The sequence below is a fragment of the Schistocerca nitens genome, chromosome 1, assembly GCF_023898315.1.
Source record: "Schistocerca nitens isolate TAMUIC-IGC-003100 chromosome 1, iqSchNite1.1, whole genome shotgun sequence".
In the NCBI taxonomy this organism is placed as follows: Eukaryota; Metazoa; Arthropoda; class Insecta; order Orthoptera; family Acrididae; genus Schistocerca; species Schistocerca nitens.
This window is the reverse complement of record NC_064614.1, coordinates 1,182,988,588-1,183,011,003: the sequence shown is the minus strand read 5'-3', so window position 1 is coordinate 1,183,011,003 and position 22,416 is coordinate 1,182,988,588. Positions and strand designations below refer to the sequence as shown.

At 39.4% G+C, this 22,416-nt stretch overlaps 1 protein-coding gene across 1 annotated transcript in view; it reads right to left on the bottom strand.

Annotated features, from left to right (window-relative positions):
* The window catches only part of LOC126200705 (kinesin-like protein Klp98A), a 391,643-nt gene that overhangs the window by 68,939 nt on the left and 300,288 nt on the right, over nucleotides 1-22,416 (bottom strand). Inside the window, exon 15 of the mRNA XM_049936729.1 lies at nucleotides 14,931-15,080. Coding sequence (XP_049792686.1) covers nucleotides 14,931-15,080 — 150 coding nt within the window. The remainder of the gene's footprint in view (nucleotides 1-14,930; nucleotides 15,081-22,416) is intronic.

Here is a 22,416-nt window from a genome sequence, read left to right as displayed (position 1 = left end):
ATTCCATTTTAAATCACTCCTAATGCCTACTCCCAGATAATTTATGGCATTAACTGCTTTCAGTTGCTGACCTGCTATATTGTAGCTAAATGATAAACTACCTTTCTTTCAATGTATTCGCAGCACATTACACTTGTCTACACTGAGATTCAATTGTCATTCCATGCACCATGCGTCAATTCGTTGCAGATCCTCCTGCATTTTAGTACAATTTTCCATTTTACAACCTCTCGATACACTACAGCATCATCCGCAAAAAGCCTCAGTGAACTTCGGATGTTATCCACAAGGTCATTTATATATATTGTGAATAACAACAGTCCTATGACACTCCCCTGCAGCACATCTGAAATCACTCTTACTTTGGAAGTAAGTGTAAAAGATTATGGGTTCAGTTTCATTTAAGTGTCGTATGTGAATTAATAACGTGAAACAGTAATGAAACATCAATAAAAAATGTGGCAACATGTGCTTAGAGTGAAAATGTGTTGTATTAAAATTTTCTCCTGAATCGTGTTAGTGCAAGAAAGTGTTAAAGCAAGGGATATTACACCCACCAGCAAATACAGCAATCATAATTAAAAGTTAAAGAGTCATCAACCAAGTTTTGAGTAGAGTACAACCAGTTGATTTTTGAGCTTAGAAACATCAACAGCTGAGTTTTATGTTAAAAGGCTTGTATTCAGTAAATAACTTCAGGCCACATACAGTGTTCTGAGATAAAGTTTTGCAGGAATGGATACGTCAAAGAATATTAAACTGATAATTGGAGAAATGGATTGGCCAGTTTGCAAAAGAAGTGACTTACTGGATTACCATGAAGGTGCACTGGATGTCACTGATAAAAGATTAGTGAAGCTGAAACCACTGGAAGGCAGTGCAACAGATCTACAAGCCAAAAAGCACAAAGAACATTTCAATTTGTATCAAAAGGCAAACAGTTATGCAAAGTGTATGATAACTAGTGCAATTATTGATGAAGTGTATCAAGAGGTAATGGGCAAGGAAACAACTAGTAATAGGGATAGCTTAAAGCAGAAGTTTGAGGTCTCATCGAAGGATCAATTGTTCAAAATCTGTATAGACTTTTTCTCCTTTTGCTGGAAACTGGATGAAGATGTTTCACCCACACAAAGCAAAACTTAAAAGTTTTTGGAAGGAGTTGAACAGTGGACTTAAAGCTGAAAATGAACGTGTTTTACCAGATCTTATGTTAACAAGAATGAGAAAAGGACATTTGATGAACAGACAGTGCAGTTATGTATGTTTACAAGGAATTTTATGAAGAATCTGAACAGTGACAAAATGCCAAAGGAAGCATTAGTGGTAAATGTAAGTAACCAAAAACCAGATGGAAATGGCAAGTTCATTGAAAATGAGTCCAGAAAAAGTGGTGCTTTTCATTGTAAATGAAAGGGTCATTGGGTGGAGGACTCAAAAAAGTGGATTTCTGACAGGAAACCAAATAAAAATCAAAACAGAAGCCAGGAAAGTTGTGCAGCTGCTAATGCTGTGATGATGTCTGTCTGTGCAGAAGCCTATTAAGTTGAAGCAGGTGCAGCAACATAGTGGGTCGACACTGTAGCTACTACAAAGATGTGTAACAAACTGTTCACAATATTTTACAGACTTTCTTAAATCTGACAGACTAAGTGGTGTAAAGACAGCAGGAAAACAAACTGTAATGGCAGTGGGGAAAAAGCAGTATTCAATCATCTCTGCCTGATAGGGAGGAAATGAGGCTGTTGGATGTGCGTCATGTTCAACTTCGATCTAGAAACTTGGGTGCAATGTAGCGTTAGCTGTTCAGGACTGAAATCATAAAAGTGAATTCAAGTCATCAGCAGGGGAGTGTTGGCTTAAAATTGATGATACAATAGTGTTGCATGGGACCTGGGAGCTGTTTGGAATCTTGTACAAGGCAGACATTTAACCATCTTTGTCTAAAGAAATTTCTATAGTAAATGCCACTGAAAAGACTTCATTACTTCAGCTGTATCGTGAGTACAGCCATTTAGTCAAAGATTTAAAACAACCAAGCCAAGTGAATTGATGTCAGCTAATCACCTTTTAATGACTCTTTCCAGAAGAAGACTATATGGCTGTGTTCAAACACAGCTACACAGAATTTTTGCATTACTATATCATAAGGCAGAAGCCTGATGTTAACAATGCTTTGAAATATGTTCTTCAACATTCAAAGACGCTGTGTGTTCGAACCCAAGAACACTATAACTTTATTACCTGTAGATGCATAAACACATGAAAGACAAAGTACATACAACAGAGAACACACAATTGCCCAGCAGAGCCTTGCACTCTGGCCTATATAGTCATTAGTTTCACAGGGGCACAGTTGGCAGGCTGCACATAACTGCTGTCGTACTAGTAGACCAGCTGGCCTCTAGTGGCCGAATCAAGCACAAACTCCACACGTGAACTATGAAGCAGCAGCACTGGGTCATACAGTCACAGAGCTGCTAAGTGACAATGGTGGGTAATTTAACAGTAAAGAAGTTCAGAACATAGTACATGCAGAAGGTGTTACCCAGAGGCTGGCACCACCCTGCACACCACAGCAAAATGGTGGGGTGAGCACGAGTTACGAATTACAACTGAAATGGAAAAACCTTAAGTAATCAAATAAAGAAATTAATTTTCCAGCAGACAATTGGGCATTGGAGAATCAGCATACACTCTAACCTGAACTGCAAAACCATCTCTGGAAGGTATTAAGAAGAAATTAAAAGAATTTCCGAATGACAACTCCTTCTACTCCATAGAGGAATTTTTAGATATAAATTAAGAAAAAAAAAAACAAAAATATATAAAAAAAATTTAAAAAATAAAAATAAAAATAAAGAAAAACAAAAAAACACAATAAAATAAAGTTGTTATATTAACTTAAGTATGTTGTTAAATTAACCTAATTATGTCATGTATTGGAAAATTCGACTCGTTCCACATCATTACGAAATATCGTATTCATGATCCATGGAACTAGTATTAATCTAATCTAATCTAATCTAATCTAATCTAATCTAATCTAGTCCTTTTGAGTTGTGGTTAGATATGAAGCCGAGAATAAACCATTTACGTATAACAGACACTACATGCTGTGCCCACATCCCAGTTCAAAGAAGACTTCTAATTGATAAGAAAGGTGTCAAGGGTTACCTCATGGGGTACGACGACAATGGGCATTACAGAATCTGGGTGAAAGAAGAAAACAAAGTCATTCTCAGTAGATGTGTAATCTTCTATGAAAATCCTGCAAGGTGTGAAGAACAAGTCAAATTACTGTTGAAGGATGTTGAAGAAAGTAACCAGGGAAAGTATGCAGCTCAAGAAGAAAAGAACAAAAAACCATGCCCAGTTGTTGGAAAAAAGCACAGGTCACACCCTTCTACACGAAGGGTACTAGAAGTGATCCACAAAACTACTGTCCAATATCCTAGACATTGATTTTTTGTAGAATCTTGGAACATATTCTACACTCAAACATAATGAGCTATCTCGAATAGAATGACCACCTCAGTGCCAACCAACATGGATTTTGAAAACATTGACCATGTGGAACCTGACTCGCACTTTTCTCACATGATGTACTGAAAGCCTGGAAACAAGACAGTGAGGTAGATGATGTATTTTTGACTCAGTAGCACACCAATGCTTACTGTCAGAAGTACAATCATATGGGGTATCAATCAAGTGAAATTTGTGACTGGATTGAGGACTTTTTGGAAGGGAGGACACAGCTTGTTATCTCGGATGGAGAGTCATTGTCAGATGTAGAAGTAACTTCGGGTATGCTCCTGGAAAGTGTGTTGGGACCCTTGTTGTTCATGTTGTATATTAATAACATTGAAGACAATATTAATAGTAAAATCAGGCTTTTTGCAGATGATGCAGTAATCTATAATGAAGTACTATCTGGAAGAAGCTGCATACATATTCAGTCACATCTTGACAAGGTTTCAAAGTGGTGCAGAGATTGGTAACTTGTTTTAAATTTTCATAAATGTAAAATTGTGCACCTTACAAAACAAAAAGCATAGTATCCTATGACTAATATCAGTGAGTCACTGCTGGAATTGGCCATCTCATACAAATACCTCGGCGTAACACTATGTTCAGTCACGGGTAGGTGGTAGACTTCAGTTTATCGGTACAATACTGGGGAGCTGCAATCAGTCTACAAAGGAGACTGCTTACAAATCATTCATGTGCCCCTTCCTAGAATACTGCTCAAGTGTGTGGGACCCTTACCAGACAGAACTAAAAGGGATATTGAACGTATACAGAGAAAGGCAGCACCAATGATCAGAGGCTTGTTTAACCCGTAGGAGAGTGTCACAGAGATACTGAAGGAACTGAACTGGAAGATAGATGTAAATTATCCTGAGAAAGTCTGTTAACCAAGTTTCAAGAACTGGCTTTAAATGATTACTCTAGGAATATACTATGACCCCCTATTTATCACTCACATAGGGATTGTGACCATAAGATTAGAATAATTACTGCAAGCAAAGAGACATTCAAAGAATTGTTCTTCCCACGGCCCGTACGTGAACGGTACAGGAAGAAACATTAATAACTGGTACAATAGGATGTAATCTCCGACATGCACCTTGCAGTGGTTTGCACAGTATAGAAGTAGAAGTTCAGGGAAACTCCGACAAAGAAGAGTCTGAAGAATCAGAGACCTAAGAGGACAGTGCTGCTACCAGAGAAAAGAAACTCTTTATCCAGCCTCATCAACAGATGCAAAATGGTTTGACATTGATTCTTGTATAGAGGATTAGAAGAATTAATATTTATGCAACAGCCAGAAGGGTACAATGATGGCATAGTGAGAGTTTGAAAATTAAGGTGAAGTATGTGTGGACTTAAGCAAGCCCCAAGATGTTAGAGTAAACATTTTGGGGCATTTCTTTTGACAGCAGGTTTCAATACAAGTCATGCAGGTACTCGTTTATATATCAGAGAAGAAGGTGACAAGAAACTGTTGGAATTTTTACGAATACGACGGGTTAGTTACTGTGAGTTATCAGCAGGATGTCAGAAAGTTTGACGACGAGTTGAAGGCTGAATTTGATATCACTGCGAAATTGGCATTGTATTTCCTCGACAGTGTAGTCAAGATAAGTGAGAAAGCCTGTCCGAAGAAGATTCTGGAGTATTTCAGTTTTGAAGAGTGCAAACCCACCTCAACACCAACTGTAAAGAATACAGAGAAGTGCAACTTTCCATATCAACAAGCGGTTGCAGCACTGATGTACCTGATGCGAGGAATGAGACCTAACCTGGCTTACAGTGTGAGCTTCCTGTCTCAAACTCTCGACTCAGCTGATGTATTACGACTCAAGTACTCCGATATGTACAATGCACGTGTCATTTGAGCCTCATGTTCCATCAAAATTTATGCAATGGCATATTAGACTGCTACAGTGATGTGGACTTTGGAGGATGCAACAACACTAGGCGGTCAACATCTGCTGTAGTTATTAAACGTGCAGGTGGAGCCATCTCCTGGCTCATCGAGAGATGGCAAATGTCTGTCACTTCTACAACAGAAGCAAAACTGGTAGCTGCAACAGAAGCTGTTAAAGAGATAATCAGTTAACAGATGTACTGCCAGGCAAATCCAAGACTGTTAGTTTTATGTCATAAAACAGGTCTTTCATGATGATATGTTTCAGATTTCCTTCCTTTTTTCTTAATTAAGCGAGGGAAAGTTTTACAGTCATACATCTAAATTTAAGTACAAAAGATGGTTGACAGTACTTCTGCTGTAGAGTCTTTGGAGAGAAAAGTAACATAACCATGTTTTTTTATCAAAGTGTATCTTTGTACAATGTGAAATAACAATACGTTCAGTGCTGTAGTTAAATCTTTCAACCTAAAACAAATAAATTTAACACTGAAGCTCGAAACTGGATTTCCTGCTCATCACGAGCAGTTGCCTTAACCGCTTCAGCTATCCGAGCACGCCTCCAGGACTGATCCAAACTTCTGTACGCCACGAATTCACAACCCTTACGCTTGCACAAATTGCGAATCCCACAGAGAGACAAATATTGTATCGTCATTTCTGCCCGTCGAGGTACGAATACGTCATTAACGGTTACAATGTCTGTGTTCGTACAGTTTCTGTATCTTCAGAATACAATGTCCTTCAGACATGCATACATGTTTCCAAACTTCAGACGTGCATACATGTTTCCAAACTTCAATAAGTCACACAGTCACATCCCTTGAACTCACACAAGCATGCAATTCGGGTTTGAGTACTGGTTTGGCACAAATTATCATTTGTCACAAACAGCTGATGTCAATGTATAGTTTCAATATGCAAATCAATTTAATACAGTATGCATGTCTGAAGAACACTGTATTGTGAAGATAAAGATGTTTATACATAAACATGGATATTGAAACAATCAATGATGCCTCGATGGGCTAAAATGATTATATAATATTTGTCTCCCTGTGTGGGAATCGTGCGCTGTGTGAGCATAAGGTTTGCGACAATGTGACATATGGAAGTCTGGATCGATCCTGGAGGCATAATCAGATAGCCAAAGTGGTTAAGGTGATTGCTTGCAATAAGTGGGAAATCGGAGTTCCAATCTTGGTTTGGCACAATTTTCAATTGTCATAAATAGCTGACATCAACATACAGTCACAATATGCGAATCCATTCCATACTAGTAATAACTTATGTTGACTCGTGTATTGTTCCTCAAGGGCTGTTTATACAGATTTTATAGAAACTGACTCAGAAGCTACGTCAAAAACAATGAACCCCAAACAAAGTCATAACTCATACTCATTGTTCTGTTCTAAAATTGCTTTCACTTGCTGCAAATGATCCACTGTGCTATATCTACTTCTAAAGCCATTTTGTTCATTTGACTGATTAAAATCTAATGTGTTCTTCTTTGAGGCTTGTAATATACAGGGTGTTACAAAAAGGTACAGCCAAACTTTCAGGAAACATTCCTCACACACAAATAAAGAAAAGATGTTATGTGGACATGTGTCCGGAAATGCTTAATTTCCATCTTAGAGCTCATTTTAGTTTCTTCCACCTACTCTCAATGGAGCACGTTATCATGATTTCATAGGGGTTACTCTACCTGTGCTGCTAGAACATGTGCCTTTACAAGTACGTCACAACATGTGGTTCGTGCACAATGGAGCTCCTGCACATTTCAGTCGAAGTGTTCGTACGCTTCTCAACAACAGATTCAGTGACCGATGGATTGGTATAGGCGGACCAATTCCATGGCCTCCACGCTCTCCTGACCTCAACCCTCTTGACTTTCATTTATGGGGGCATTTGAAAGCTCTTGTCTACGCAACCCCGGGACCAAATGTAGAGACTCTTCGTGCTTGTATTGTGGACGGCTGTGATACAATACGCCATTCTCCAGGGCTGCATCAGCGCATCAGGGATTCCATGCGACGGAGGGTGGATGCATGTATCCTCGCTAACGGAGGACATTTTGAACGTTTCCTGTAACAAAGTGTTTGAAGTCACGCTGGTACGTTCTGTTGCTGTGTGTTTCCATTCCATGATTAATGTGATTTGAAGAGAAGTAATAAAATGAGCTCTAACATGGAAAGTAAGCGTTTCCGGACACATGTCCACATAACATATTTTCTTTCTTTGTGTGTGAGGAATGTTTCCTGAAAGTTTAGCCGTACCTTTTTGTAACACCCTGTATATAGACCCTTGAGTCTACGGCCATTTATGTCTTGACAGTCTGCTTTCTTATAAAGTTGAATAATTACAGCAATATTCCAACACTCTGAGATTGTCTGTAAACAATTTTGTAAGCTTGTTTTGTATTATTTTAACCATTTGTACTGAAATACCATTATCTTCATGTGCTTTTTTTCTTTCTTCTTCTTCTTTTTTTATTTTTGCCTTGGATGGTTCTACACACCTCATCTGGCATTACACACAGAATGTCATAATTTACTTTCTATGTTTCTGACACTTCTCTTCACCTCCAAAAATACAGAATTTTTAAAAAAACCTACAGATCCTTGTACGATTTTCTCTCTATTGTTTGCTGCTGTGCTTTCTGTCATTTCAATTGATCAACTGAGTAGCCAACGTAAGATTCTGTTTAATTTTTTCCATGACCTTACTTTTTCAATTATCTCTCTTAGCTAATTTTGACTGTATCTTGGCACATCCTCTCAAATATATTTTGTGATAGTATTATGAAAAGGAAAGTTGCTACTCACCATACAGCAGAGATGATGAGTCACAGATAGGAACAATGAAAAGACTCTCACAATTAAAGCTTTCGACCACTGGCTTTCGTCAACAATAGACACACACACACAAAACTGAAACAACATTGCACTGGTGGTTTCAGTTGCACGAGCCTGCAATCGTGTGTGTGTGTGTGTGTGTGTGTGTGTGTGTTTGTTGTCTATTGTTGATGAAGGCCAACAGCCTACAGCTTTCATTATGAGAGTCTTTTCGTTGGGCCTATCTGCGACCCAGCATCTCTGGTATATGGTGAGAAGCAACTTTCCTTTTCATAATATTGTTACATTCCATCCTGCATTTTCCATAGTTTGATATTTTGTGATAGTTTTGTTTAATTCAGCATGCTCTGTCATGATACTATTAGTGTCCATCTGAAACAATTACCTTCTCTTTAATACTTACCTCATTCCATTTAGGACAGTACTTTCTTCTGCTTTCAGTGCACATGCGACGTATTTCACCAATTGCTTAAGAAACTTTGTTATGTAGCTCCTTTCACAGTCTCTATCTGTATAAACTTTCTTTTAAAAGATGTTGAAGCTGATAATTAAATAAAATAAGTATTTTTCTTCCTAGATTTGAAACTATTTTTATTCTGCATCTTATGAGGTTAAGATTATTTGCAACTGAAAAGTAGTTTACAACCATCACAGCATGTACAATTTATTTGTTTTGCTATAAAATGTTGTCCATTTCAGTTTTATTTTCATCTGCTACTTTCCATGTACATTGGAGAAACTAGTTGTTGCTCTCTGAGAATTCTAGTAATGTACAATTTCTGTCACTTCTGGTATCATAATCAAAGTTTAGATTCCTCCTTTAGTTTCTATACTGTGGTTGCATTAAAATCTCCCACTCACACCTACACTTCCACACAGTCCCTCTCCAAATGACATTCGGTCTAGAACTTCAACAGCCAGGTTACTGCATTTAGAGGGTGGCTGCATTTTCTATCAGAAGACAGTGTGCACAGCACTGAAGTGTGTGGAACATACACAAGAAATGTTGTATAGTTGAAAGAATATGAGGTGAAATTCAACTGAGTTTTATGCCGTATGCCACATGACTCTACTGGATTTGCACCTCGTTAAATATTATGAAAAGAAATAGTATACCAGATTTTCCTCACCAAGATTAACCTTTAGACAACAAACTCTTACTGGGGGACCAAATCTTAGAAACATCTAGAAAATCAGTGCATGATCAGTTGGTCCATCTTATTGTGTAGGACAGTGGTTGGCAACTGGCGGACTGCAGTCCAGGTGTGGACCGTGGAAGGTCAAAACTGGTCTGCCAAAAATATTTTGAAAGTATAAATTACATACTCATTCCAGCCTGAGATGCTGGAGTTGGTGATCATTTGTGCATGCTTCTCTCCAATTCTATTCAATACCTCCTCAGTAGTTATGTGATCTACCCATCTAATCTTCAGCATTCTTCTGTAGCACCACATTTCGAAAGCTTCTATTCTCTTCTTGTCTAAACTATTTATCGTCCATGTTTCACTTCCATACATGGCTACACTCCATACAAATACATTCAGAAACGACTTCCTGACACTTACATCAATACTCGATGTTAACAAATTTCTCTTCTTCAGAAACGCTTTCCTTGCCATTGTCAGTCTACATTTTATATCCTCTCTACTTCGACTATCATCGGTTATTTTGCTCCCCAAATAGCAAAACTCCTTTACTACTTTAAGTGTCTCATTTCCTAATCTAATTCCCTCAGCATCACCCGACTTAATTCGACTACATTCCATTATCCTCGTTTTGCTTTTGTTGATGTTCATCTTATACCCTCTTTTCAAGACACTGTCCATTCCGTTCAACTGCTCTTCCAAGTCCTTTGCTGTCTCTGACAGAATTACAATGTCATCGGCGATCCTCAAAGTTTTTATTTCTTCTCCATGGATTTTAATACCTACTCTGAATTTTTCTTTTGTTTCCTTTACTGCTTGCTCAATACACAGATTGAATAATATCGGGGATAGGCTACAACCCGTCTCACTCCCTTCCCAACCACTGCTTCCCTTTCATGCCCCTCGACTCTTATAACTGCCATCTGATTTCTGTACAAATTGTAAATAGCCTTTCGCTCCCTGTATTTTACCCCTGCCACCTTCAGAATTTGAAACAGTGTATTCCAGTCAACATTGTCAAAAGCTTTCTCTAAGTCTACAAATGCTAGAAACATAGGTTTGCCTTTCCTTAATCTTTCTTCTAAGATAAGACGTAGGGTCAGACTTGCCTCGCGTGTCCCAACATTTCTACGGAATCCAAACTGATCTCCCTGAGGTCTGCTTCTACCAGTTTTTCCATTCGTCTGTAAAGAATTCGCATTAGCATTTTGCAGCCTTGACTTATTAAACTGATAGTTCTGTAATTTTCACATCTGTCAACACCTGCTTTCTTTGGGATTGGAATTATTATATTCTTCTTGAAGTCTGAGGGTATTTCGCCTGTCTCATACATCTTGCTCACCAGATGGTAGAGTTTTGTCAGGACTGGCTCTCCCAAAGTCGTCAGTAGTTCTAATGGAATGTTGTCTACTCCCGGGGCCTTGTTTCAACTCAGGTCTTTCAGTGCTCTGTCAAACTCTTCACGCAGTATCATATCTCCCATTTCATCTTCATCTTCATCTACATCCTCTTCCATTTCCATAATATTGTCCTCAAGTACATCGCCCTTGTATGGACCCTCTATATACTCCTTCCACCTTTCTGCTTTCCCTTCTTTGCTTAGAACTGGCTTTCCATCTGAGCTCTTGATGTTCATGCAAGTGGTTCTCTTTTCTCCAAAGGTCTCTTTAATTTTCCTGTAGGCAGTATCTATCTTACCCCTCGTGAGATAAGCCTCTACATCCTTGTTTAATTACATACTCAAATTATGGAAGAAAATATTTTTCTATATCTAACAGTTCATTTGAGCAGCACCCTTGCAATTTTTTCTAGTAGTGTACAATTAACAGCCAAATAAATGGAATTCTTAATGGTTAGTTATAGGTAGATTAAATACACAGTTGCTCTGCTGAGGGAGCAAGCTGGCAGGCCGGTACCTCGTGTTATGTCAATCCACATAAGAGCTCTGCACACACGAGTGCAACACAAGAATTTTATTTAATGAACAAGGAAATTTTATAAATCAATTTCGGACTCTGACAACCTCTGAAACCTCTATTAAATCAGAGAAGGCATATTCATTTAAGCACCATTCTTTGTACTAGCTTCAGTGAGTTCATTCGGTGGCAGTGATCTTTGGCAACAAAGTGCCTCATTTGCAGAGCGGCTCCTTTGTAGTGAGGCTCCTTTGGTGTGTGGCAGCATACACTTTGATACGGAAGTAGCTCCTTTGTAGTGCCACAGCACGTGCTGTGAGCCAGGTGTCAGTATTTTTATACAGAATGAGTCTAAATAAGTGCACAAATTTTATTGCCACTTCCTCACTAGTTGCTGCGATCTCATATGGAGCATTTCATTAATATCCAGGTGTGTAACATTTCCTTTGTGTTGATATGGATCCTAAAAAGCAATAAAGTTGTTAGTGAAAACAGGAAGTTTTTGACTGAGTGGACTGAACAATATCGTTGTATGCTGCATGTTAGGCCTAGAGCTGTTCCAGTTTGCCTTATATGCAACAAAACTGTCACTCTTGTGGAAAGTGCCAATTTAAAGCAACACTATGAAACAACTCATCAGCAGTACCATACAAACTTTCCTCTAGATAGTAACGCTCGTCAAGATAAACTACACGCATATCTAGCTTCTTACAAAAAAGCATGGCTTTCTCAACTTTCTTTATGAGTGTGTGCGAAAAATCTGCAGAAGCACCAATGCATATGTGTTGGACACTTAATAAACACCAGAAGCCATTTTCAGACTGTGATATAGTAAAAAAGTGTATGCTGGAAGTGGCCGTGGCATTTTTTGAAGAGAAAAAGTATGTTGTTACCACAACTCAAGGTATTCCATCGTTAGCAAGAAGTAATACAAGAAGAACTGAAATTTTGGATGTTGACACCAAAAGTAGTTTACTTGAACTTATGCAGAAGGCGCCTTGATGTGCTACAGCACTAGATGAATCATGCAACATTGTTGCTGAAGAACAAACATCCATTTTCTGACTGGGCCCTAACATGATCAGAAAGAAAAAGGACTAGTAAAGAGAATCAAAGATAAGAATGCTGGGCTACTATCTTTTCAATTCATAATTCACCAGACAGCCCTTTGTGGAAAACTTAGTGTGACTCTGAAAGAAGTAATGGACAGTTGATTAATTTTATGAGATCTCATTCTTCTCTTCAGCACAGACAGTCAGAGAGTTTCTTTCTGAGTGTGATTCGGCACATTCTGATTTACTGCAGAACAACAATGTTCACTGGCTAAGTAAAGGTCAAATGATTGAACATTTGTGGCAAATAAAAGAAGTAATATGCTTATTAGAAAATGTGGATTCACAAGAAGTGGAAAACCATTTGGAGTTCTTACCAAACAAATGCAGTATGCTAGCTGTGGCTTTCTTGACAGACATTCTGAAACATTTCAATGTGCTCAATACTGAGCTACAAGGTAATGGGATATTAATATGTGGGCGGATACAAAGTGTATCTTCTTTCCATCGCAAGCTGGATGTCTTTGAAAAAAGACATAGCAAGTCAAGAATTTCTTCTTTTTTCAACAATTTTTGAATATAAAAATAATTCTAAAATGAACATTTCAGTATTCTCAAATTTTATGTCAGCTTTTAAGAAGGAATTTGAGCAAGATTCTAAGACTTTTCAGAGATAGAGAAGCTGCACGATTCTTAAAATTGTCTTTTGAAGTTTCTCCTGTGGCAGAATGGACGGATATGGCTGCAAAGCTGTTGTCTTCCAAAGCCTTTACTTCAAATGAAAATAGCAGACTTGCAGGAAGATATTTCCTTGCAGATGTGTAAAACTGCAACCGCTGAGGAATTTTGGAGTAAACATGTCCCAGAAAAACATGAAAATTTCAAAAATAATTAGCCATATACCTGGCTACTATGTTTGGATCCACATATATTTGTGAAATTTCATTTCAAAAATGGTTTTTGTGTTTTAAGAACAAGTATCACTCAGGATTAATGGCTGCCCACCTGAAAGAAACTATTCACATAAACTGCTTCCTACATGAACTTAACACTAAGAAACTGACTCGAGTCCGCAAATGTAATTCCTCCCAATGATTTTTAATACAAATATTCCTATCTACTGTACTTCATATTTTTTGTGAGTGAAAATAAAAATTAAAAAGAGTGAAGAACATAAGTTTTTCTGGATTTTTTAATACAAATATGCCTATCTATTGCATTTCACAGTAGTTTGTGAGTGAAAATAAAAATAAAAATTAGTAAGGACTGTGTGTTTTTTCTGGATTTTTGAATAAATATATGCCGATCTTTTGTATTTCAGATTATTTTGTGAGAAAAAATTAAAATAAAACATTAGTAAAGAATAAGAGGTCTTACGGACTTTGATAAAGATTTTCAAAAGTATCTGGATCCATCTAAAACTACGAGAGCTGCATCAAACCAGTATCTGGACTGAAGACCACCACAACAACAACAACCATCTAAAATTACCCTGATATAGAATGGTTAATGATCTGGCAGTATGTTCAATGATGAATAATAGAAATTATTTTGTAAAATAGAGCCACAAGGAATGACTGTGCTTCTCATGATTAGTTTCTTTCATTTCCAGTTTTGCGTTTTTCTTCTACATTGGATGTAAGTGGCACAACAGATACTAACGTGTGCCTGTTCCACACAGCTACAAGAACACATTCTGGTTTGCACCACTAAGTGCTTCCATTGTTGATAAAACACTATGACTATTCTAACCATTACTCTGATCAGTTACAAATGTCAGTGCTAATGCATTTCATTTCATATATTTCTACTGCTTCTTAATAATGCAAGTTTTTAATTAATGCTTCTATGTGATTAAATGCTGATAACTGTGGAACAACATTCAGCAAACCATTTCTAAAAAATCCATTTCTGACATCTTGTTTGCAGTCCAGTATTATTTGTGAATAAATGCATAGATGTCTATGATGTAAGTTAAAATGTGATAAAAACTAAAACAATGACATAATCAAAAATATAAATTACATAGGGTACATCATAATGTCCCTTCCTCCTTCCATACAATTCCCATCTAGCATATTCCTTATGTGCTACCGCACCTCTTTAAAATTATTGCATCAAACATACAATTATTTTATTTTTAAGAAAGCACTTTCAGTGTCACCTTAATGGTCAACTATGCTTTTCATTTAACTTGAGTCCATATCCATGACAATTGTTTGAATGAATCCATTCTGCTTACAACTGTCAGTTTAACTTTATTTGTTGTACTGTTAAACAATTTTTGTCTTAAGCCATTTTGGATACTTGTAGATTATGTATTTGTCACAAATCACAAATCAGCCAGCAGACCCCCCCCCCCCCCCCCACCTCCAACAAATGCATTGTCTCCAGAGATCTAGATACTTGGTAATTGCCCAACTCCAAAATTATTGCATAATAATACAACAAATAAAGTGAAACTAACAGTTGCAATCAGAATCCATATTAAGAAGATTAGCAAAACAGTCCAAAAAATACTTCACCTTCTGTGCAACTGCCAACACCTTATCCTTTGATAGATTGTTATCTGTGAAGCAGTTTGTGAGAAGCCGTATCACTTCAGTCTCCAGTTCACTGCGTTGGCGAATTAGTTCTTCCCGAAGAGCTGACACAATTTTACCTTCACTCTCAACCTATCAGCATGCACATTATAGCAGTCTAATCAATCAAGCAAAAATGAGTACTACAGTTCTTTGATGGCAGATGAGGAGAATGGCTCTGGTAGTCTTTTGAAATACATAGATGCCCTATATTCCAAGGTAAATATGAGTTAAGAGGGACGAGTTGTTGAATTGACTGTATTCTCCCCATACTGGACATGACATATTTCTGAATTACTAGAAGTTACCAACAGAATTCAGGACAAATTTCCCCACTAACTGTCAAACTTTTCATGATCATTGAGCTCTCTCTCTCTGAAAAAGTAGAAGTCAAACAACTTTGACTTCAGAACACTAGAGTTTTGCATCTAGCCATTACCAGCCTTATGGCTCCAAAAACAACAATACTACGTGTCACACTGTAGTAGTAGTAGTAATAGTCAATGTCATCTTGCACTGGAAGTTTATTTGCTTCCAAAGGGAAGGATGAAGCAATTCTATACGCTTGTAGATGATACCTTCAACTACTGAAATTCCCATTTGTTACTTACATGAGTTGCATGCTGCTAACACTGAATGAGGGAGGCAAAAGTAGCTTTCTTTGCTGCACTGCTAGTGTCCCCACAGCAGTTCGTTTACTGTGTGGGGACTGCTTCCTAAGTATCAAAAACTCAAATAGTAGGGCAGTCTGTGCCTCCCTTCTTGGATTCTTCATGCCCCATCTATCAATCCACTAAACTGAATCAATTTCTTTCCTGACATTATAAACAATTTTGGGCACTGAAATCTGAAATCAATCATGTAAGATTTGGTTGGTAGTTCCAACCCTGTTTCATCAATTTACCTAGTTATCATTACACTCTGAGACTGCTGGTTCAAGCAAGGTCATTGTGCTATATATTTCAAATCTTTGGAAAAATTAAACTAAATCATAATGAACCTTTTAGCAACCTTTCAACCTGGCTTCCATAATGCATTATTCACAGAGAAAGCAATATAAGTTCTCATAAACTCAATTTTGGTAGAGCTGAACAAGAAAAATTACTTAAGATTGATGGGTTGATTTTTCAGAAACTGCATTTTTCTGAAAGACTTCACTGATGTGTGATTGGGAGGTCCAATGTTAGGCACATTATGGAGCCCCAAGTAAAATAGCATTCAGGATTGGAAAGAAGTCCAATGTGGAGAAGGCACTGCCTGTAGCTATCAAGGGTGCATGGTGCAGTCACCTGCAAGTTGCGGCCCATGTCGGTACCAATGACACCTCTCACTTGCATTCAGGGCCACCTTCAGTTAGTGATGGCAGCTGTGAGAAGTGATAAAGGTTGCTGGCCTTCCTAATGAAGTGCAAGCAAAGCCCACAATTTGCAGTATCGTGCCCAAAATTTATTGGGGTCCTTTTGCTTTGGAGCTGAGCACAGGACCTCATCCAAGGATTCCATCGATTAAGAGTGGAGTGGACATGGGGCTTTTTTTAGTCTAGGAGATAGTTCTGATGGGCCCTCTGATGAACACATGACAGTCAATATGCGGAGAGTGAAATCAGATTGCACATGAAGGAAAGTCACTTTGAGTGTCGAAACTTTAACAATAAATTTCCGAAGAATTCGTAACAAATTTCCCACATTTATTGCCCTCCAGGAAAGTTGTCACACTCAAATTATTCACAGAACTGAACTCTTGATGAAATGCAAAGTATTTAACAAGGCATGGTATGTATACTGAAAAGACAGATTAGATGCCACAGTAGTGGTAGTGTTCATTGCAGTCTATGAAAATATTGTGTTTGTTAAGGTCAAAATTGAGCCTGAGAGCAAATTTATCTGGAAGTTAGTGATTGGCCTAAGTGAATGCAAGGTGATCGTCAGATGTTTATACTGGGAATTCCACAGTAACAGTACTAGAATCATTCAAATCAAGTCTATGCTCAGCAGGGTGGAAATACCTAGATCGTGCAATATTACTTGGACAAGACTTTAACCTATAGAGTATAAAGTGGAACTTTTATGGATTCATTGCAGGTGGTATGGACAAGCAATCTGGTGAGGTAGTTCTCACCAAATTTTCTGAAAACTGTCTTGAGCAGCTACTTCAGTGATCCATATACAATAGAAATATTTTAGACCTTATAGCTACAAATATGTCTGACTTTATGGACAGTGTCAGTATAGAGACAGGGATAAGTGGTCGTGATATCATCATAATGACAATGGTTACTGAAGTTAACAAATCTACCAAGAAGGGTAGAAGAGTATTTATGCTGCAAACAGCAAACAAGCAAGCATTACAGTCCTACGTAGACAATGAATGGATATCATCTAATTCCAATATAATGGACAAGGTGGAAGTACAGACAAAGTTAAAACTGATTTAAATAGTGCTGTGGAGAAGTACATGCCGAGTAAGTGGATTAAGGACAGAAAAGACCCATCAAGGTTTAATAACAAAATTTGGAAAATGCTAAGGAAGCACAGACAGTTGTGCTCTCAGTTCAAAAGTGAATGTGAAAATGTCAATAGGCAAAAATTAGTAGAAATTTGTTCATCTGTAAGAAAATCACTAAGCTAATCGAAGGCTTCAGTTTGGTGTGGCAATAGAAGGCAGCAAAAGGAAAGCTTAAGTTTTAAATTTCACATTTAAGAAATCAGTCATGCAGGAGGATTGTGCAAACATACAATCATTTCATCATTGCACAGACTCCTGTATGGAGGACATAGTAACCCTGATGTAGAGACGCAGCTGAAAGAATTGAAAACCAATAAGTTAATAGATCCGGACAGAATCCCAATTCAGTTTTACAGAGAGTAAATACTCTACGGCACTGGACTCTTACTCAGCTTGCACTTATCACACATATCTCATCCACTGCAAAGAGCGAAGTGAATGGAAAAAAGTGCAGCTGACAACTATATGTAAGAAGGGTGAAAGAACAGACCCACATAATTACAAATCCATATTCTTAATTTTGATTTGCTGAAGAATTACTGAACATATTCTAATTTTGAATGTCACACATATTCTTGAAATGGAAAAGCTGTCCACAAATCAGCATGTATTTATAAAACATCATTCATATGAAACTCAGCTCGGCCTCTCCTCACAATAGCCTGCAAACCACGGATGAAGGGCAACAGGCAGAATTCACATTCCTAGGTTTAGCATTTGACATCATGCCCCACTGCAGACTGTTAACAAAAAGTCCAAGCATACAGAAAAGGTTCCCAGATATGTGAATTTCTTGTAGACTTCTTAATTAATAGAACACAGTACATTATCCTCAACAGTGGGTGTCCATCAGAGAGAAGGATGTCATCAGAAGTTCTCCAAGAAAGTGCAGTAGAATGATGGGACAAAGGGAAAGGACTGATGAGGTTTAGGAAATGGGGAGAGTTAGGGAAAAGTCGCACAGAACCCATGGTCAATGAAGACTAATTGGGCAGGATGAGAATGAAAGACTGGCTGTTGGTGCCTGTACTGAATGAGATTTGAAAACCTGAGAACTGAAAGGAGGAAGATAGGGTAATATGCAAGACAGAGATTACTGGAAAAACATTGTAGATGAGTCAATAATAGTGGAAAGCTAAGTGCATTGTATACGATACACAGGTGGGAGGAATAGACATGACAGAAAATATGATATAATAAATAGACCTGGTGAGTGGCAAGAACCTTGTACATGTTTTAATGCCAGTCCCCATTCGGGAATTTCTGAGAAACTTGTGACAGGAGAGAGAATCCAAATGGCATGAGTGGTGCAACAGGCACCAAGGTTACAACTGTAATTCTTTACAGCATGCTCTGCAACATGATATTGTGTGTTACCAGTATACACCATCTCTCTACACACATTCAGCCTAACTGATAACTCAGTGGTAGTTTACCAATGTAGAAGTTTGGTAAATGACTTGTTTCACAGGTGGCTCTCCCAATGGTAGTATATGTTTCACCGATATCACGGGTGGTAGAGGTGGTGCTGGTGGTTGCATTGGGAAATTGCTGCAGAAGGATGGTAGTGTCTGAGCAGGATATTGTGGGGTGGAATGGGGGGGGGGGGTGTATTGCTGTAAAGAGTCTGCAGCTGAATCCAAAGGCTGTAAGGAAGAAAACATTTTAAATGGAAAGGATGTCAACTATAAAAATGTAAGCAATTTTTTTTGTGTAGCTGACCCTCAGTGAGGACGAGGTCAACAAGGGGATGTTAGTATAGGAGAGGTGACATCAATGATGACATGAAAGTTGTGTGCTGGGAGTGGTAAAAGCACAGATTTTGGACTAGCTAGGAAATATTTGGTGTCTTTAATATAGGAGGAAAGTCTTTGTACTATAGGTTGCACATGATGATATCAAAGGCAGTGATACAGTCAGTGGGTGCTTTGAAGCCAGAAATTATAGGACAGCTGAGGTGATCATGTCCGTGGATCTTAGGAAGTTGGTAAAAGGTGGGGGTCCATCATTTGGGTGGTGTAAGAAGTTCTATAGATTGAGGTGTTAGTCCTTGAGAGGGGCCTATGGTTTTAAGGAAGGACTTTAGATCCGTTTGTACCACAGGGATGGGACCTTGATGGTAGACGCTATATGGAGAAGTGTCACAAACCTGGCATAAAACCTCACTTACATACTCCAATCGATCAAGTACCAGAGTAGTAAAGGCCTTATCTCTGGGAGGATAATGATGGATTCATCAATTTTTACAGAACAAACAGCCTGGAGTTTTGCAGAAGACAAGTTATGGTTTTGCTGTGGGAACCCCAAAAGATGGTGAAACAATGTTGGATGTTAAGAATTCTCAAAAGGCTTGGAATGGGTGATTTTGAGGTAGCAGTGGTGGATCAAGGACGATCATGGTCTGAACTGTTCAAGGCAGGTTTCAGTGTCAGGTTTGGAAAGGATTTGAGACTAGGTTGCAAAGTGATACTTCCAGCCAACATTACATGCTGCATGAGTAAATGCATATTTGCAGATGAAAGTGAGACCCCTCAATAATACCGATAATTCAGGAGGGGTGAGGGTCTTAGATGAGACATAGAGAGCACTGTGCTGTTGTGGCTGGCTTTTCTGATCATGAGTTGTCATTGCTCTAGTATGCAACGATGAAGGCTGGGGGATATTAAGAAGGTTGGCTAACCTCAGTTTGTAGGAGAGGAGTGGTAGTTTCCAAATATCTAGGCATAATGTGGCAAAGCAATATGAAATGGAACAACCATGTAACGCTGATAGAAGGGAAGACAAATGGCTGAATTCCATTTATTGGGAGAATTTTGGGCAAATGTAGATCATCTATAAAGGAGACTGCAAACGGATCACTTGTGCAACACATTATTAAGCATGTATGATGTTTGAGATCCCCAACATGTGACATTAAAGTATGACACTGAAACAATTCATTGTTGTGCTGCTTGATTTGTTACCAGCTGGTTTGATCAACAAGTCAGTATTGTGGACATGGTTCCTGAACTGCAAAGGAAGTCCCTAGTGAGGAGACGATGTTCTTTTCATGTTGAAAAAATTTAGAGAACCAGCATTTTCAGCTGACTGCAAAACAACTGTATTGTTGCCAACGTACTTCACAAAGAGAAGGTAAGAAAAATGAGGAAACATACAGAGGCATATAGACAGTCGTTTCTCCCTTGCTCCACCTGTGAGTGTAACAGGAAAAGAAATGACTAGTGGGGGTTCAAGAAACCCTTCAGCACGCACCACATGGTGGCTTGTGGAGTACTTATTTGATGTAAATGTTGTGATACTATGGTGCTTTGATTAATTTATAAAACATTTTCCTTATTAGATAAAACATGTGCTGCCAAAAAAATACAATTCCAAGTATGTTTGTTTCTGAAGTTTTTATCAGTGTAAGACTTGATACAAGGTAGTCAATGATAAACTTCAAATTTCTTCAGTGCTGGTGATATTTTTTTCTGTGCCTTTGTGTACAGAGGTATGGGTAATACACTCCTGGAAATTGAAATAAGAACACCGTGAATTCATTGTCCCAGGAAGGGGAAACTTTATTGACACATTCCTGGGGTCAGATACATCACATGATCACACTGACAGAACCACAGGCACATAGACACAGGCAACAGAGCATGCACAATGTCGGCACTAGTACAGTGTATATCCACCTTTCGCAGCAATGCAGGCTGCTATTCTCCCATGGAGACGATCGTAGAGATGCTGGATGTAGTCCTGTGGAACGGCTTGCCATGCCATTTCCACCTGGCGCCTCAGTTGGACCAGCGTTCGTGATGGACGTGCAGACCGCGTGAGACGACGCTTCATCCAGTTCCAAACATGCTCAATGGGGGACAGATCCGGAGATCTTGCTGGCCAGGGTAGTTGACTTACACCTTCTAGAGCACGTTGCGTGGCACGGGATACATGCGGACGTGCATTGTCCTGTTGGAACAGCAAGTTCCCTTGCCGGTCTCGGAATGGTAGAACGATGGGTTCGATGACGGTTTGGATGTACCGTGCACTATTCAGTGTCCCCTCGACGATCACCAGTGGTGTACGGCCAGTGTAGGAGATCGCTCCCCACACCATGATGCCGGGTGTTGGCCCTGTGTGCCTCGGTCGTATGCAGTCCTGATTGTGGCGCTCACCTGCACGGCGCCAAACACGCATACGACCATCATTGGCACCAAGGCAGAAGCGACTCCCATCGCTGAAGACGAATTGTCTCCATTCGTCCCTCCATTCACGCCTGTCGCGACACCACTGGAGGCGGGCTGCACGATGTTGGGGCATGAGCGGAAGACGGCCTAACGGTGTGCGGGACCATAGCCCAGCTTCATGGAGACGGTTGCGAATGGTCCTCGCCGATACCCCAGGAGCAACAGTGTCCCTAATTTGCTGGGAAGTGGCGGTGCGGTCCCCTACGGCACTGCGTAGGATCCTACGGTCTTGGCGTGCATCCGTGCGTCACTGCGGTCCGGTCCCAGGTCGACGGGCACGTGCACCTTCCGCCGACCACTGGCGACAACATCGATGTACTGTGGAGACCTCACGCCCCACGTGTTGAGCAATTTGGCGGAACGTCCACCCGGCCTCCCGCATGCCCACTATACGCCCTCGCTCAAAGTCCGTCAACTGCACATATGGTTCACGTCCATGCTGTCGCGGCATGCTACCAGTGTTAAAGACTGCGATGGAGCTCCGTATGCCATGGCAAACTGGCCGACACTGACGGCGGCGGTGCACAAATGCTGCGCAGCTAGCGCCATTCGACGGCCAACACCGCGGTTCCTGGTGTGTCCGCTGTGCCGTGCGTGTGATCATTGCTTGTACAGCCCTCTCGCAGTGTCCGGAGCAAGTATGGTGGGTCTGACACACCAGTGTCAATGTAATCTTTTTTCCATTTCCAGGAGTG